Raw genomic sequence first — 14,224 nt, 5'->3', positions numbered from 1 at the left:
GGCATACCTGGTGCCTGGGAATGTTCCTGGGAATGTTGCAGGAGCACAAGATGCGTAACTGCTGTGGCAGAACCCTCCCTGGGGAGGCTGTGTGCAGGAATATTATCAGCTCTGACATTGATCTCAGGCACACAGCTCTTGGGCAGGAAGGAATTCTTTTGCTATATAACCAATGTTTCCTCAGCTCCCTTCTTTGGTTCCTGCCCACCTTACAGTAACTTTGGACAGTGGACTTTCTTGAGAGTTACACAGAGCTCCTGACATTGCACTTTGAAGCTATGAAAAAATTACATAGATGTCCTAATCTCTGTAACTTTCCTGAAACAAAGGATAATGCTTACATAGTCTTTAACCTGATAATAAGACATATATAAATAAATATTGCTGATGTAACTCTTTATATCTGCATTTCCATCAGACAAAAAATCTCCATCTGATCTCAGGTTAATCTTCAAAATCTGTTTTTATAAAACTTTATTTTCTAATCCTCCTTTGCCTCTCACTGAACTTGAGAATTTGGTCATGCTGGCCATGGCAAAAGAGACACAAATCAGCTTCAGACTTAGAACATTTTACCAAAGATTTGTTAAGACCCCCACCTTACATGAGATAAGGCTCTGCCTCCCACCCTGCTGCATGGTCAAATGGCTACAAAGTAAGTCAGACTTTAACTCATTTAAAGTTGTGTTCAAAAGTTTGATGTTTGTTGTAAAGATTACTATGATCTCAAACAGGGGATATAATGAATAACTCAGCCAAAATTCAAGATAGCTATTGCACATACTGAATGTTTTACTGTTGGTGATTCCATTTTGTATTTTCCTTGTAAACTCTATAACTGTTGCCTGATTAATTTTGTGCAGAAATACTGCTTCAAGAGCAAACACCATAAATTAACTTGAAATAGTAAGGCTTCACTTATAAGACAGATACTGTAGACCACAATTAGATAAAAGGGGGTAAATAACTGTAAAATTATAGATAGTAAAGTTAAAGCCCAGTACTCTTACTTTATGACCGGTAGGCTAACTTGCTGGATATTTAAGATAAAACTTAGAGATTGAGATTAAATACAGAGGCCAAGAAAGTAAAGTATTTGGCTCTTGCCCTGAGAGTCAGCCTGAATCCAGGGAACAAGAGAACTTCTCTAAGGAGCTTTGCAACTCTGGTCCACATAACTTCCTGATCAGGGAGATTAATGAGACCACTTGAGGATGAAAAGCCAATCAATGCACCTGCTGCAGAGGAGGGTCATTGGAAGAGGGAGACATCCCTGATGCTTCCAAGGGAAGCCACCTCATCAAGGAGACCCTGCCTAACAGATGGCACTAACAGAGCTAAGAAGCTGTTCTTAAGTTCCCTCCAAGTGTCCCCTGTGAGAACTCAGCTGATTCTTAACAGAGAGGAACAAGTCAATTTGACCAGCTTGGTCTTAAACACCTAGCAAAGCAGTTAAAAGCAAAATATAGCCATTCTTGGGCATTTAAAAGAAACAGTTATTAAATGCAACCTAAGATGTACACTTGTGTTAATGCCCCTAGAATAAATAAAGACTGGAAGCTACAAGAGAGAGATTCTTAGGCAGATGTACCTGCTATCAAAAGAAACTGCCAGAATCAGGAGTTTTTAGTCAGTTTAAGGCCTACAGATCCTCCTAAGCTACATAGATAGGCTTAATGTATGCTTGCTAGTATGATTATCTAGCCCTAAGTCACAGTAGGCTTAATCTATGCTTGCTAGTATGATTATCTAGCCCTAAGTCACAGAAATATAGGGATCTCTACTAAACACAGGTTATACCAACAGGAGGACTTGCTTATGCAGTCACTGCCACCCAAAAGCTAGAACAGCAGCTCCAGAAGTCAGTAGAGGCATCTGCTGCCCCCTGACATCCCTGCCAAGAAGAATAACATTTATTGCTCAGGTTTCCTTGCAGAACAGTCGAGCACTAAATCTGACAAAGGGGGAACATGCCTCTTCCTAAGAGAAGAATGTTGTTGATGCATCAATGAACCCAGTCTAATGGAAAAACAACATTGAAACTCTCACATGTCTAAATGAAAGGCTGAAGCAACAAGAATCAAATGACCCCTGGCCAGGGTGGCTGAACTACACTCTTGTCACTGGCTGACCCCTACACTTACTCCCCTATTTGGGATAGGATTTCTGCTAATGATTTCTCCCTGTCTTCTCAGGTTTGACCAGAACCATATGAATGAGGTTGCCAGGGTGACCTACAACAAGATGCTCCTGTACTTTTTTTTTTCTTTTAATGTATTTTTATTGTAAGCAAATGGGATACATGTTGTTTCTGTTTGTACATGGAGTAACAGCATACCATTTGTGTAATCATACATTTACATAGAGTAATGATGTTTCATTCATTCTATTATTTTTTGCTTCCCCCCCACCCCTCCCACCCCTCTTTTCCCTGTATACAGTTCCTCCTTACTCCATTCTTGCCCCCCTCCCACCCATCATTATGTGTCATCATCTGCTTATCAGTGAGATCATTTGCCTTTTGGATTTTTGAGATTGGCTTATCTCACTTAGCATGATATTCTCCAATTTCATCCATTTGTCTGCAAATGCCATAATTTTATTATTCTTTATAGCTGAGTAACATTCCATTCCACACACACATAATATATGTCACAGTTTCTTTATCCATTCATCAGTTGAAGGACATCTACGTTGGTTCCACAGTCTGGCTATTGTGAATTGAGCAGCTATGAACATTGATGTTACTGTATCTCTGTAGTATGCTGATTTTAAGTCCTTTGGGTATAGGCCGAGGAGTGGGATAGCTGGGTCAAATGGTGATTCCATTCCAAATTTTCTAAGGAATCCACACTGCTTTCCAGAATGGCTGCACTAATTTGCACCCCACCAGCAATGTGTGAGTGTACCTTTTTCCCCACATCCTCACAAACACCTGTTGTTGCTTGTATTCTTGATAATCGCCATTCTAATTGGGGTGAGATGGAATTTTAGTGTAGTTTTGATTTGCATTTCTCTTATTACTAAAGATGCTGAACATTTTTTCATGTCTGTTGATTGCTTGTACATCTTCTTCTGTGAAGTGTCTGTTCACATCCTTAGCCCATTGGTTGATTGGATTATTTATGTTCTTTGTGTAGAGATTCTTGAGTTCTTTATATATTCTGGAAATTAGTGCTCTATCTGATGTATAAGTGGCAAAGATATTCTCCCACTCTGTAGGCTCTCTCTTCACATTGCTGATAGTTTCCTTTGCTGAGAGAAAGCTATTTAGTTTGAATCTCTCCCAGTTGTTGATTCTTGCTTTTATTTCTTGTGCTATGGGAGAACTGTTAAGGTAGTCTGATCCTAAGCCAACAAGGTGAAGAATTGGTCCTACCTTTTCTTCTATAAGATGCAAGGTCTCTGGTCTGATTCCAAGGTCCTTGATCCATTGTGAGTTGATTTTTGTGCAGGGTGAGAGATAGGGTTTTATTTTCATTCTGTTCCATATGGATTTCCAGTTTTCCCAGCACCATTTCTTGAAGAGGCTATCCTTTCTCCATTGCATATTTTTGGCACCTTTGTGTAGTATGAGAAAATTGTATTTATTTGGTTTTGTGTCCATGTCCTCTATTCTGTACCATTGATCTACCTGTCTATTTTGGTGCCAATACCATGCTGTTTTTGTTACTATTGCTTTGTAGTATAGTTGAAGTTCTGGTACTGCAATGCCCCCTGCTTCATTCTTCCTGCTAAGGATTGCTTTAGCTATTCTGGGTTTCTTATTCTTCCAGATGAATTTCATGATTGCTTGCTCTGTTTCTGTAAGGTACATCATTGGGATTTTCATTGGAATTGCATTGAACCTGTATAGCACTTTTGGTAGTATGGCCATTTTGACAGTATTCATTCTGCCTATCCAAGAACATGGGAGATCTTTCCATCTTCTAAGGTCTTCCTCAATTTCTTTCTTCAATGTTTTGTAGTTTTCATTGTAGAGATCTTTTACCTCTTTGGTTAGATTGATGCCCAAATATGTTTTTTTTTTTTTTTTTTTTTTTTTTTTTGAGTCTATTGCAAATGGAGTTGTTTTCCTCATTTCCCTTTCAGATGTTTTGTCGCTTGTGTATAAACATGCTTTAGATTTATGCGTGTTGGTTTTATAGCCTGGTATTTTGCTGAATTCATTGATGAGGTCTAGAAGTTTTCTGGAGGAGTTTTTTGGATCCTCTCAATACAGAATCATGTCATCAGCAAACAGTGACAGCTTAAGATCCTCTTTTCATATTCATATCCCTTTAATTTGTTTAGTCTGCCTAATTGCTCTTGCTAGAGTTTTGAGGACAATGTTGAATAGAAGTGGTGAAAGAGGACATCCCTGTCTTGTTCCCGTTTTTAAAGGGAATGGTTTCAGTTTTTCTCCATTAAGAATGATGTTGACCTTGGGCTTAGCATAAATAGTCTTTACAATGCTCAGGTATGTTACTACTATCCCTATATTTTCTAGTGTTTTGAGCATGAAGGGGTGTTGTATTTTGTTGAACACTTTTTCTGCATCAATTGAAATAACCATATGATTCTCATCCTTAAGTCTATTGACATGAAGGATTATGTTTATTGATTTATCGATGTTAAACCATCCTTGCATCCAGGGATGAACCCCACTTGATCGTGGTGCACGATTTTCTTAATTATCTTTTGGATATGGTTTGCCAATATTTTGTTAAGGATCTTTGCATCTATATTCATCAAGGAAATTGGTCTGAAATTTTCTTTTCTTGATGTGTCTTTGCCTGGTTTGGGTATGAGGTGATATTAGCTTCATAGAATGAGTTCAGTAGGGTACCCTCCTTTTCTATTTCCTGGAATACTTTGAGAAGTATTGGAATGAATTCTTCTTTGATGGTCTTGTAGAACTTGGCTGAGAATCCATCTGGTCCTGGGCTTTTCTTGGATGGTAGGTTTTTAATGGCTTCTTCTATTGCATTGCTTGACATTGATCTGTTTAAATTGTGTATGTCCTCCTGGTTCAGTTTGGGAGGAGCATATGTCTCTAGAAATTTATCAATGTCTTCGGTAGATTCTATTTTGTTGGAATCCAGATTTTCAAAGTAGGTTCTCATTACATTCTGTACCTCAGTGGTGTCTGTCGTAATATTTCCTTTTTCATCATGAATTTTAATAATTTGAGTTTTCTCTCTCCTTCTCTTTGTTAGTGTGGCTAAGGGTTTGTCTGTTTTGTTTACTTTCTCAAAGGACCAACTTTTTGTTTTGTCAATTTTTTGAATTGTTTCTTTTGTTTCAATTTCATTGATTTCAGCTCTGATTTTAATTATTTCCTGTCTTCTACTACTTTTGCTGTTATTCTGTTCTTCTTTTTCTAGGGCTTTGAGCTGTAATGTTAGGTCATTTATTTGTTGACTTTTCATTCTTTTCTGGAATGCGCTCCATTCAATGAATTTTCCTCTTAGTACCGCTTTCATAGTGTCCCAGAGATTTTGATATGTTGTATCATCATTCTCATTGACCTCTAAGAAATTTTTTATCTCCTCCGTGATGTTTTCTGTTATCCATGTTTCATTCAATATCATATTATTTAATCTCAGGTGTTGGAGTAATTTCTGTTTTTTATTTTGTCATTAATTTCTACTCTCAGTCCATTATGATCTGAGAGAACACAAGGCAGTATCTCTATTTTTTTTTTGCATTTCCTAAGGGCTGCTTTGTGGCATAACATACGGTCTATTTTCAAGAAGGTTTCATGTGCTGCTGAGAAGAAAGTGAATCTGTTCGTTGATGAATGGAATATTCTATATATGTCTGTTAAGTCTAGTTTATTGATTGTGTTCTTGAGTTCTATGGTTTCTTTGTTCAGTTTTAGTTTGGAAGATCTATCTAGTGGTGATAGCGGTGTGTTAAAGTCACCCAGAATTATTGTGTTGTGGTCTATGTTGATTCCTAAAATTGAGGAGGATTTGTTTGATGTACAGGGATGCACCATTGTTTGGGGGCATAAATATTTACTATCGTTATGTCTTCCTGATTTATGGTTCCCTTAAGCAGTATGAAATGTCCTTCTTTATCCCTTCTGACTAACTTTGGCTTGAAGTCCACTTTATCTGATATAAGGATGGAAACCCCGCTTTTTTACTGAGTCCATGTGCGTGGTAGGTTTTTTCCCATCCTTTCCCCCTTAGACTGTGGATGTCCTTATCTATGAGATGAGTCTCTTGCAGGCAACATATTGTTGGATCTTTCTTTTTAATCCATTCTGCCAGTCTATGTCTTTTGATTGATGAGTTTAAGCCATTAATGTTCAGGGTTATTATTGAGATATGATTTGTATTCCCGGTCATTTGACTTATTTTTGGTTTTTAAGTTGGCTTGGTTTGTCCCTTGAGTGGTTTTTCTCTAAGGTAGTTCCTCCCTTTGCTGACCTACATTGTTGTTTTTCATTTCCTCCTCATGGAATATTTTGTTGAGAACATTCTGTAGCTCAGGCTTTCTATTTGTAAATTCTTTTAACTTTTGTCTATCATGGAAGGATTTTATTTCGTCTTCAAATCTGAAGGTTAGTTTTGCTGGGTATAGAATTCTTCATTGGCAACCATGTTCTTTCAGAGATTGAAATACGTTGTTCCAGGCCCTTCTAGCTTTTAGAGTCTGGGTTGAACAATCTGTTGATATCCGTATTGGTTTCCGCCTATATGTAATCTGATGATGTTCTCTTGTGGCCTTCAAAATCCTATCTTTATTTTGAATGTTAGGCATTTTCATTATAATGTGCCTTGGTGTCACTCTGTTGTGATTTTGTGCATTTGGTGTTCTGTAAGCCCTTGTATTTGATTTTCCATTTCATTCTTCAGGTGTGGGAAATTTTCTGATATTATTTCATTGAATAGGTTGTTCATGCCTTTGGTTTGTATCTCTGTGCCTTCCTCAATCCCAATAATTCTTAAAATTGGTCTTTTCATGATGTCCCATAGTTCTTGGAGATTCTGTTCATGATTTCTTACCATGTTCTATGTTTGGGCAACTTTATTTTCAAGATTCAATATTTTGTCTTCATTGTCTGAGGTTCTGTCTTCCAAGTGGTCTATTCTTTTGGTGATGCTTTCCATTGAGCTTTTATTTGGTTTATTGTTTCCTTCATTTCAAGGATTTCCATTTGTTTTTTTTTTGAGAATCTCTATCTCTTTGTTGAAATGATCTTTTGCTTCCTGCAGGTGCTCTTTCAGCTTATTGGTATTATCATTCATTGCCTGCATTTGCTCTCTTATCTCATCCTTTGCTTCACAAATCATCTTAATCATGTATAATCTAAAGTCCTTTTCTGACATTTCTCCTACCATACTGTCATTGGATTCTATTAATATAGAATCTAGATTTGTTTGGATCATTTTCTTCCCTTGTTTTTTCATGTTGTTCATGTATCTTCCCCTCTAACAGTGCAGATCTGGGGTATTGCAGATTTCCCCCTATAAGCTTATAGTGGCCCTATAGTTTTCCAAAACCCTTTCTTTAAGGGGAGATCAATATTAACAGTGCCCATTTCAGACACTACGCAATCCTAGACCAAATAACCCCTATGAGGACAATTAAAAAATTGTCATAATAAACAGAATGCATTAAAATATTATCTTCAATAAAACAAACAGATTTGCAATAAGGTCTGCAGTTTCTAATGGAGGACAAAGAGGATGCAGAGGGATGTACAATGTGGCTGTTAATGGGATAAGAAAAGAATATACAGAAGTTCTAGATAATAGAAAGGGTAAGAGTGTAATCAAAAGAAATTGAATGTTAGCATGCAAAAAAGAGAGAAAGAGACTCTGAGGGAACAGGTAAACAACAGGAAAAGAGAGCAAGAAAAGTAAAGAAATAAAATCTTAAATTTTTTCTATAAGGAGAAAAAAGAAAATCTACAGTATAACAGTCATATAGTAATGAAACCTCCCAGTGTTCAGTAGCCTGATGCATGAGAGGTACCCGACAATGAGTTTCAAGCCTCCAGCAGGCGTCTCAGAATGGGATTTGCCCCACCTAAAAAGATTGGAGCTACGGCTTCCAGGATTATCCAAGATGGCTGCTCTGGCTTCCAAATGTGTTGACAAATGGGGAGCTGCAGCTCAGGGGTGGACATGGTCCGCTGGAGGTCCTGGAGTCAGGATGTGTTTGGTCAGGCAGGGGTCCTGGAGGTCCAGTGTGTTTGGTTTGTTTGTGTGATCCTGGAGGCTGGGTGCAATCATTTGGTCTGGGTTCCCGGTGATAGGGCACAGTCAGTTGGTCTGGGTGTCCTGGTGGCAGGGAGCAGTCAGTCGATGTGAGGTCCCCAGAGGCAGGGACTGATCAGTCGGGCCGAGGGATCCTGGACACGGGGCTTAGTCATTCCAGCCAGGGGTCCTACAGGGCCTGGCTGTTGTCTCAACATGGCGGCAGCCACATGTATTCAAACCTGCAGGCACTGTGACAGAGAAATTCCAGGCAACAGTAGGCAGCTGGTGCTCCACTGGCAGTCAGCGATCAGTTTGCTGACTGTTGTCGGACGATCGGGAGGTGAACCTCATACATTGGGTGATGGATAGGTGTAAGGTAGGTGATGGACCAGCCAGAGGCAGGCAAATGGCGGATGATAGGCGCCTGACAGTGAGCAATCTGCACTCAAAAAAGTCATCGATATGCTGGCAGACTGCAGGTCATTACAGCAGACAAATGGGGTAAACGCCAGCGAATCTATAAGCAGCAAAAACTGACTCACCAAGAAACAGATATCTTCTGCTTGAAACTGGAGTTACGGAGCGACAAGGAAAGCAGCCTCCCTCTAGTCCACCATCTTGGATCCCTGCTCCTATACTCTTATAGCTGCCTAACTACCGACCTAGAACCCGAACCTTTCTTTCCCCACAACCACCCCTAACATGCAGGAAGTAGCCAGGTGGACTCCGGCGCCCTATTCACCAAAAAGGTCGGGTTGTTAGGTCGGAAATTGGGTGACTATATTAGGGAGATCAGAGCAACTGAGGCAAAAGGCAGCACACCACACGGTGACTAATCAAACGGGCAGGAAAACTCCACTGACCCTTACCTCCACCTGTCACTCAGCAGGATCCCCACCCATTCTACCCTATAAAGACCCTGGGCAGCCGGAGCCATGTGTGATGTTCCCTGGCTCCCTACCCTGAACTGTACCCCAGCAGGCTGGGAATTTTGCCCGAGAGCCAAATTCCAATAAAGCTTGCTTCGGCCACTTTCTGTCCGATTTTATTTGGCCACTAGCCATGCCCCTGAGCTTACAGTTGGATCCACTGAGATAAACTTTCATTTCTTTGATCCATCTCCCATCCTTCCAATGTTTCCATGTTTTCTCTTGCTATAAACTTAAGATGGCTCCAAACTATTATGAATAACATACCTATATTTTTTGTTCTAGTTATTTATATATGACAATAGATTGCACTTTGACACATTGTACATAAATGGAGTATAACTTCTCATTCTTCTGGTTGTATATGATATAGAATCACACTGGTCATGTACTCATATATGCACATAGGGTAATAATATCCAATTCATTCCTCTATCCTTCCTAACCCCATAGCCCCCCGCCTTCATTCTCCTCTGTCCACTCAAAGTACCTCTGCTCTTCCCTAGTGTCCCCCTTATTGTGTATTAGCATCCACATATCAGAGAAAACATTCACCCTTTGGTTTTGGGGGATTGGCTTATTACTTAGCATGATATTCTCCAACTCCATCCATTTACCTGCAAATGCCATAATTTTATTCTTCTTTTTGGCTGAGTAATACTCCATTGTATTTATATACCACAGTTTCTTTATTCATTAATCTGTTGAAGGGCACCTATATACCTATAATATTTTGATGTATTCTAGTGCTTGTCTTCTCATTTTAATGAGTGTTGTTTTGTCTATTTTCATGTGTTTATTTTTCCACATGAACTACTGTTATGTGGGCTTGTTCCTTTTATAACCTATGTGGAAGGCTTTTCTATAGTCCCTATTTGCCACATGGAATTATGACACAGACTATTTAGAAATGTTTTTAGATTTGTACAGTAAGTAAGTGGCAGAACTTGGACTCAAAACCAGACATGTCTTTCTAAATGTGTATCTGACAGAGAGCACAAATAGGAAGACATTTCATTTTATTTTCTCCATGACATACAAATGCTAGAAACTTAGGTCTGGAGATATGACTGTCATTACTCCCTAGTAGGAAAAGGGTGGAAGTCTTTATTCAGAGTGTTGACAAGAATTGTTTATAACCCTTATTCTTTGGATCCTATGATTATTTGGGTGACCTTATCTTCCTTTAGAGTCACCCAATCAGACCACAGAGTGACTTACACTACTTCTTAATCCCTGGATAAACTGTATCATATTGCATCTCTGTTCTCAGATGAATGTTACTGTGCAATGTGGTAATGCACTTGGGAAGTTCTCTTCACCCTTATTTAAAAATCACTTTATTAATTGTAGTTTTACATTTCCCTAAAAGAGATAATTTCTACCATCCTTTTTGAAGATGTTATCAATTTGGCATTGTATTTCATATCAATTATATATTCGCCATAAAAGTGATGCACAAAAATATCAACAGATCTCAATGACATCCATCAAAAACATTTAGAACATGAATTTGTAGGTCATTGTTTTAGTCCAGTTTAATTGGGCAGATTTCCTGATTGAGGCTAGGTTTACTTGGGTGTATGTATGCTGTTTGGTTGTTGGCTGATCTGTATATGCCTCCTCCCAGATGCCTGGGGTGACTTCACTATGAACCATTTGTCTTTAGTTCTCTATTTCATTAGTCATGGAATATTATAATGGTTATATAGTGTGGATATTGAAGCTGAAATGCCAAAAGTGCTTCTTCATGCCTCTGATTATACCACTACCATTAATATTCCATCAGCCAATGCAGTTAGGTAGACAGACTCAAAATCAGTGGGTGAGAAAAATACAGTCCATCTTCTGATAAGAACTTTTGCTAAGTCATGAGGCAAAGGGTATATATAAAATATCTATAATTAGGGAAATTACAGGAAGAAGAAACTATCTCAAAAACCATGAAAGATCCAGGCTAGACTAAAATTAAACCTATAGTGAAACTGAATTCAGTGAAGAAGCATCAAAAATCAGATGTCCAAGCTTATTCTGTACTTGCTACTATTTTCCAGGTTGCAATCTGGTGGGATGGTTCCATGCTTGAGTTTTATATTAGAAAATGTAAAGATTAGAAGACCTAGCGCCGGAAAGGGGTTTGCAGCTGCTCCGTCATCGTGCGGCCCAACGCGAGCCTGCGCTTGTGTGCAGGCCCGGCTGGGTTCCTGGTTCCTGGTACCAGGATTCACGAGAGGCCCCGGCCTCGGTCCCCGGACTAGGCCGCGACCCCGGGCGCCATGAGGACAAGGCGAAGCCGCCGCCGGGCGGAGGGGAACAAGAACCACCACCGCCCCCGGCCCCCCAGGATGTGGAGATGAAAGAGGAGGCGGCGGCTGGTAGCGGGTCAGCAGCGGAGGCCGATGGCAAGACCGCGGCGGCAGCGGCTGAACACTCCCAGCGAGAGCTGGACACCGTCACCTTGGAGGACATCAAAGAGCACGTGAAACAGCTGGAGAAGGCTGTTTCAGGCAAGGAGCCAAGATTTGTGCTGAGGGCCCTGAGGATGCTGCCTTCCACGTCACGCCGCCTCAACCACTATGTTCTGTATAAGGCTGTACATGGCTCCTTCACCTCTAATAATGCCACTCGAGACTTCTTACTATCCTTCCTAGAAGAGCCCATGGACACAGAAGCTGATTTACAGTTCCGTCCCCGCACAGGGAAAGCTGCATCAGCCCCTCTCCTGCCTGAAGTAGAAGCCTATCTCCAGCTCCTCATGGTCATCTTCCTGATGAACAGCAAGCGCTACAAAGAGGCACAGAAAATCTCTGATGACCTCATGCAGAAGATCAGTACTCAGAACCGCCGGGCCCTGGACCTTGTGGCTGCAAAGTGTTACTATTATCACGCCCGGGTCTATGAGTTCCTGGACAAGCTGGACGTGGTGCGCAGCTTCTTGCATGCCCGACTCCGGACAGCCACCCTCCGGCACGATGCAGATGGGCAGGCCACCCTGCTGAACCTCCTGCTACGGAATTACCTACACTACAGCTTGTACGACCAGGCTGAAAAGCTGGTGTCCAAGTCCGTATTCCCTGAGCAGGCCAACAACAATGAGTGGGCCAGGTACCTCTACTACACAGGGCGAATCAAAGCCATTCAGCTGGAGTACTCAGAGGCCCGGAGAACAATGACCAACGCCCTTCGCAAGGCCCCTCAGCACACAGCTGTCGGCTTCAAACAGACGGTGCACAAGCTTCTGATTGTGGTGGAACTGTTGCTAGGGGAGATCCCGGACCGGCTGCAGTTCCGTCAGCCCTCCCTCAAGCGCTCACTCATGCCCTACTTCCTTCTCACCCAAGCTGTCAGGACAGGGAATCTAGCCAAGTTCAACCAGGTCCTGGATCAGTTTGGGGAGAAGTTCCAAGCAGATGGGACCTACACCCTAATCATCCGACTGCGACACAATGTGATTAAGACAGGTGTGCGCATGATCAGCCTCTCCTACTCCCGCATCTCCCTGGCCGACATCGCCCAGAAGCTGCAGCTGGATAGCCCAGAAGACGCAGAGTTTATTGTTGCCAAGGCCATCCGGGATGGTGTCATTGAGGCCAGCATCAACCATGAGAAGGGCTACGTCCAGTCAAAGGAGATGACTGATATCTACTCCACCCGGGAACCCCAACTGGCCTTCCACCAGCGCATCTCCTTCTGCCTGGACATCCACAACATGTCTGTCAAGGCCATGCGGTTTCCTCCCAAATCATACAACAAGGATTTGGAGTCTGCAGAGGAGCGGCGTGAGCGAGAGCAGCAGGACTTGGAGTTTGCCAAAGAGATGGCAGAAGATGATGACGACAGTTTCCCTTGAGTGGGGGACAGGGTGGGGGGGCAAGTGGGGACTGGCTCTTTATCTTTCCCCCTAGGGGGTCCCCTGCCCAGGGAACTGGCCCTCTTTTCCCATACACAGCTCACAGGCTGCATATGTGCAGGGGGTGAGGGGTGCTGGGAGCCAGCCACCCCTGCCTCACCCCAGGCCCCTCTCCAGTGGTGACTTAGCACACAGTGGGGAGGAGGGCAGGCAAGCAGTCTCCCCAGGGCAGGGTCCTGGCTAGTGGTGTGGGCAATAGGAGGGGAGGGACAGCCCCATGCTCTTTTCTAGGCAGTTAGGCCTGGAGTTGGAACATGTGTTGGGTTGTATGTTTTTTGAAACTTCAATTATGATTTTTAAAACAATAAAAAGTTCTCCAAAAAAAAAAAAAAAAAGAAAGAAAATGTAAAGATTAATTTGACCTATGTCTCTTCAGTTTCACTCCTTGGTATATATCCAAAAAAAAAAAAAAAGAAATTCATACAAAGACTTTTACATGAACATACACAACAACTTTGATTATAATAAACAAAAATAGAAATGACCAAAATTCTCATAAGTTGGTAAGGAAATAAATACATTGTTTAATATCCATACTATATATCTAGCAATAAATCCAGCAATAAAATAATAAAATATAAATCTATGCAACAATATGGATTAATTTCAAAACATTATGCTGAGCAAAAGAAAGCAAACAAAAAAGGATACATAATATATTCAATTGATTTTTATGAAATTTTAGAAAACAAACTAATATGTAGTAACAGAATGCATATCACTGGTTGCCTGGGATGAGTGGAGAGGGTAGTGACTGAATAGGGGCAAAAGGGAACTTTTAAGATTGATGAAAATGTTCTCTATTTTTAATTGTGTGGTGGGATTTGGTGGTAGTTACATGAGAATATATGTTTTCCAGAACTCAAAAGAACTACATTTTAAATTATATGTTTATTACATTTAAATTATACCTGAAAAATTGTAAAAGATCTATCTCTCCTCTCCTTTCTATATTTTCTTTATATCACCTGAGAAAACTGATATACTGATGAGTGTTACCTGATTACTGAAGGCAGTTTTATGACATGAACCACCAGGTGTCAAGGGAAACAAAACCCACTCAGTAAGGAAATAAGTCACAACAGGTACATAGGCATCACTCTCCAGCCCTTGGAAAGTTTCAACCTCATTTAAATACCTGACTATGATATCATCAAGATGGAGACTAGTAGGTACCTGTTTTGGTC

The 14,224-nt window shown here is 40.9% G+C and overlaps 1 protein-coding gene across 1 annotated transcript in view; it reads left to right on the top strand.

The window, feature by feature from the left end:
* The window catches only part of LOC306651552 (26S proteasome non-ATPase regulatory subunit 3-like), a gene marked incomplete at its 5' end in the record, with an annotated part of 62,019 nt that extends 48,655 nt beyond the window's left edge, over positions 1-13,364 (top strand). Inside the window, one exon of the mRNA XM_079124228.1 lies at positions 11,237-13,364. Coding sequence (XP_078980354.1) covers positions 11,237-12,977 — 1,741 coding nt within the window. The 3' untranslated portion in view covers positions 12,978-13,364. The remainder of the gene's footprint in view (positions 1-11,236) is intronic.
* Between the last annotated feature and the right edge of the window lie 860 nt (positions 13,365-14,224).

Source organism: Sciurus vulgaris (genome assembly GCF_902686455.1).
Source record: "Sciurus vulgaris genome assembly, chromosome: X".
Taxonomy (NCBI): Eukaryota; Metazoa; Chordata; class Mammalia; order Rodentia; family Sciuridae; genus Sciurus; species Sciurus vulgaris.
This window is presented reverse-complemented; position numbering and strand designations above follow the sequence as displayed.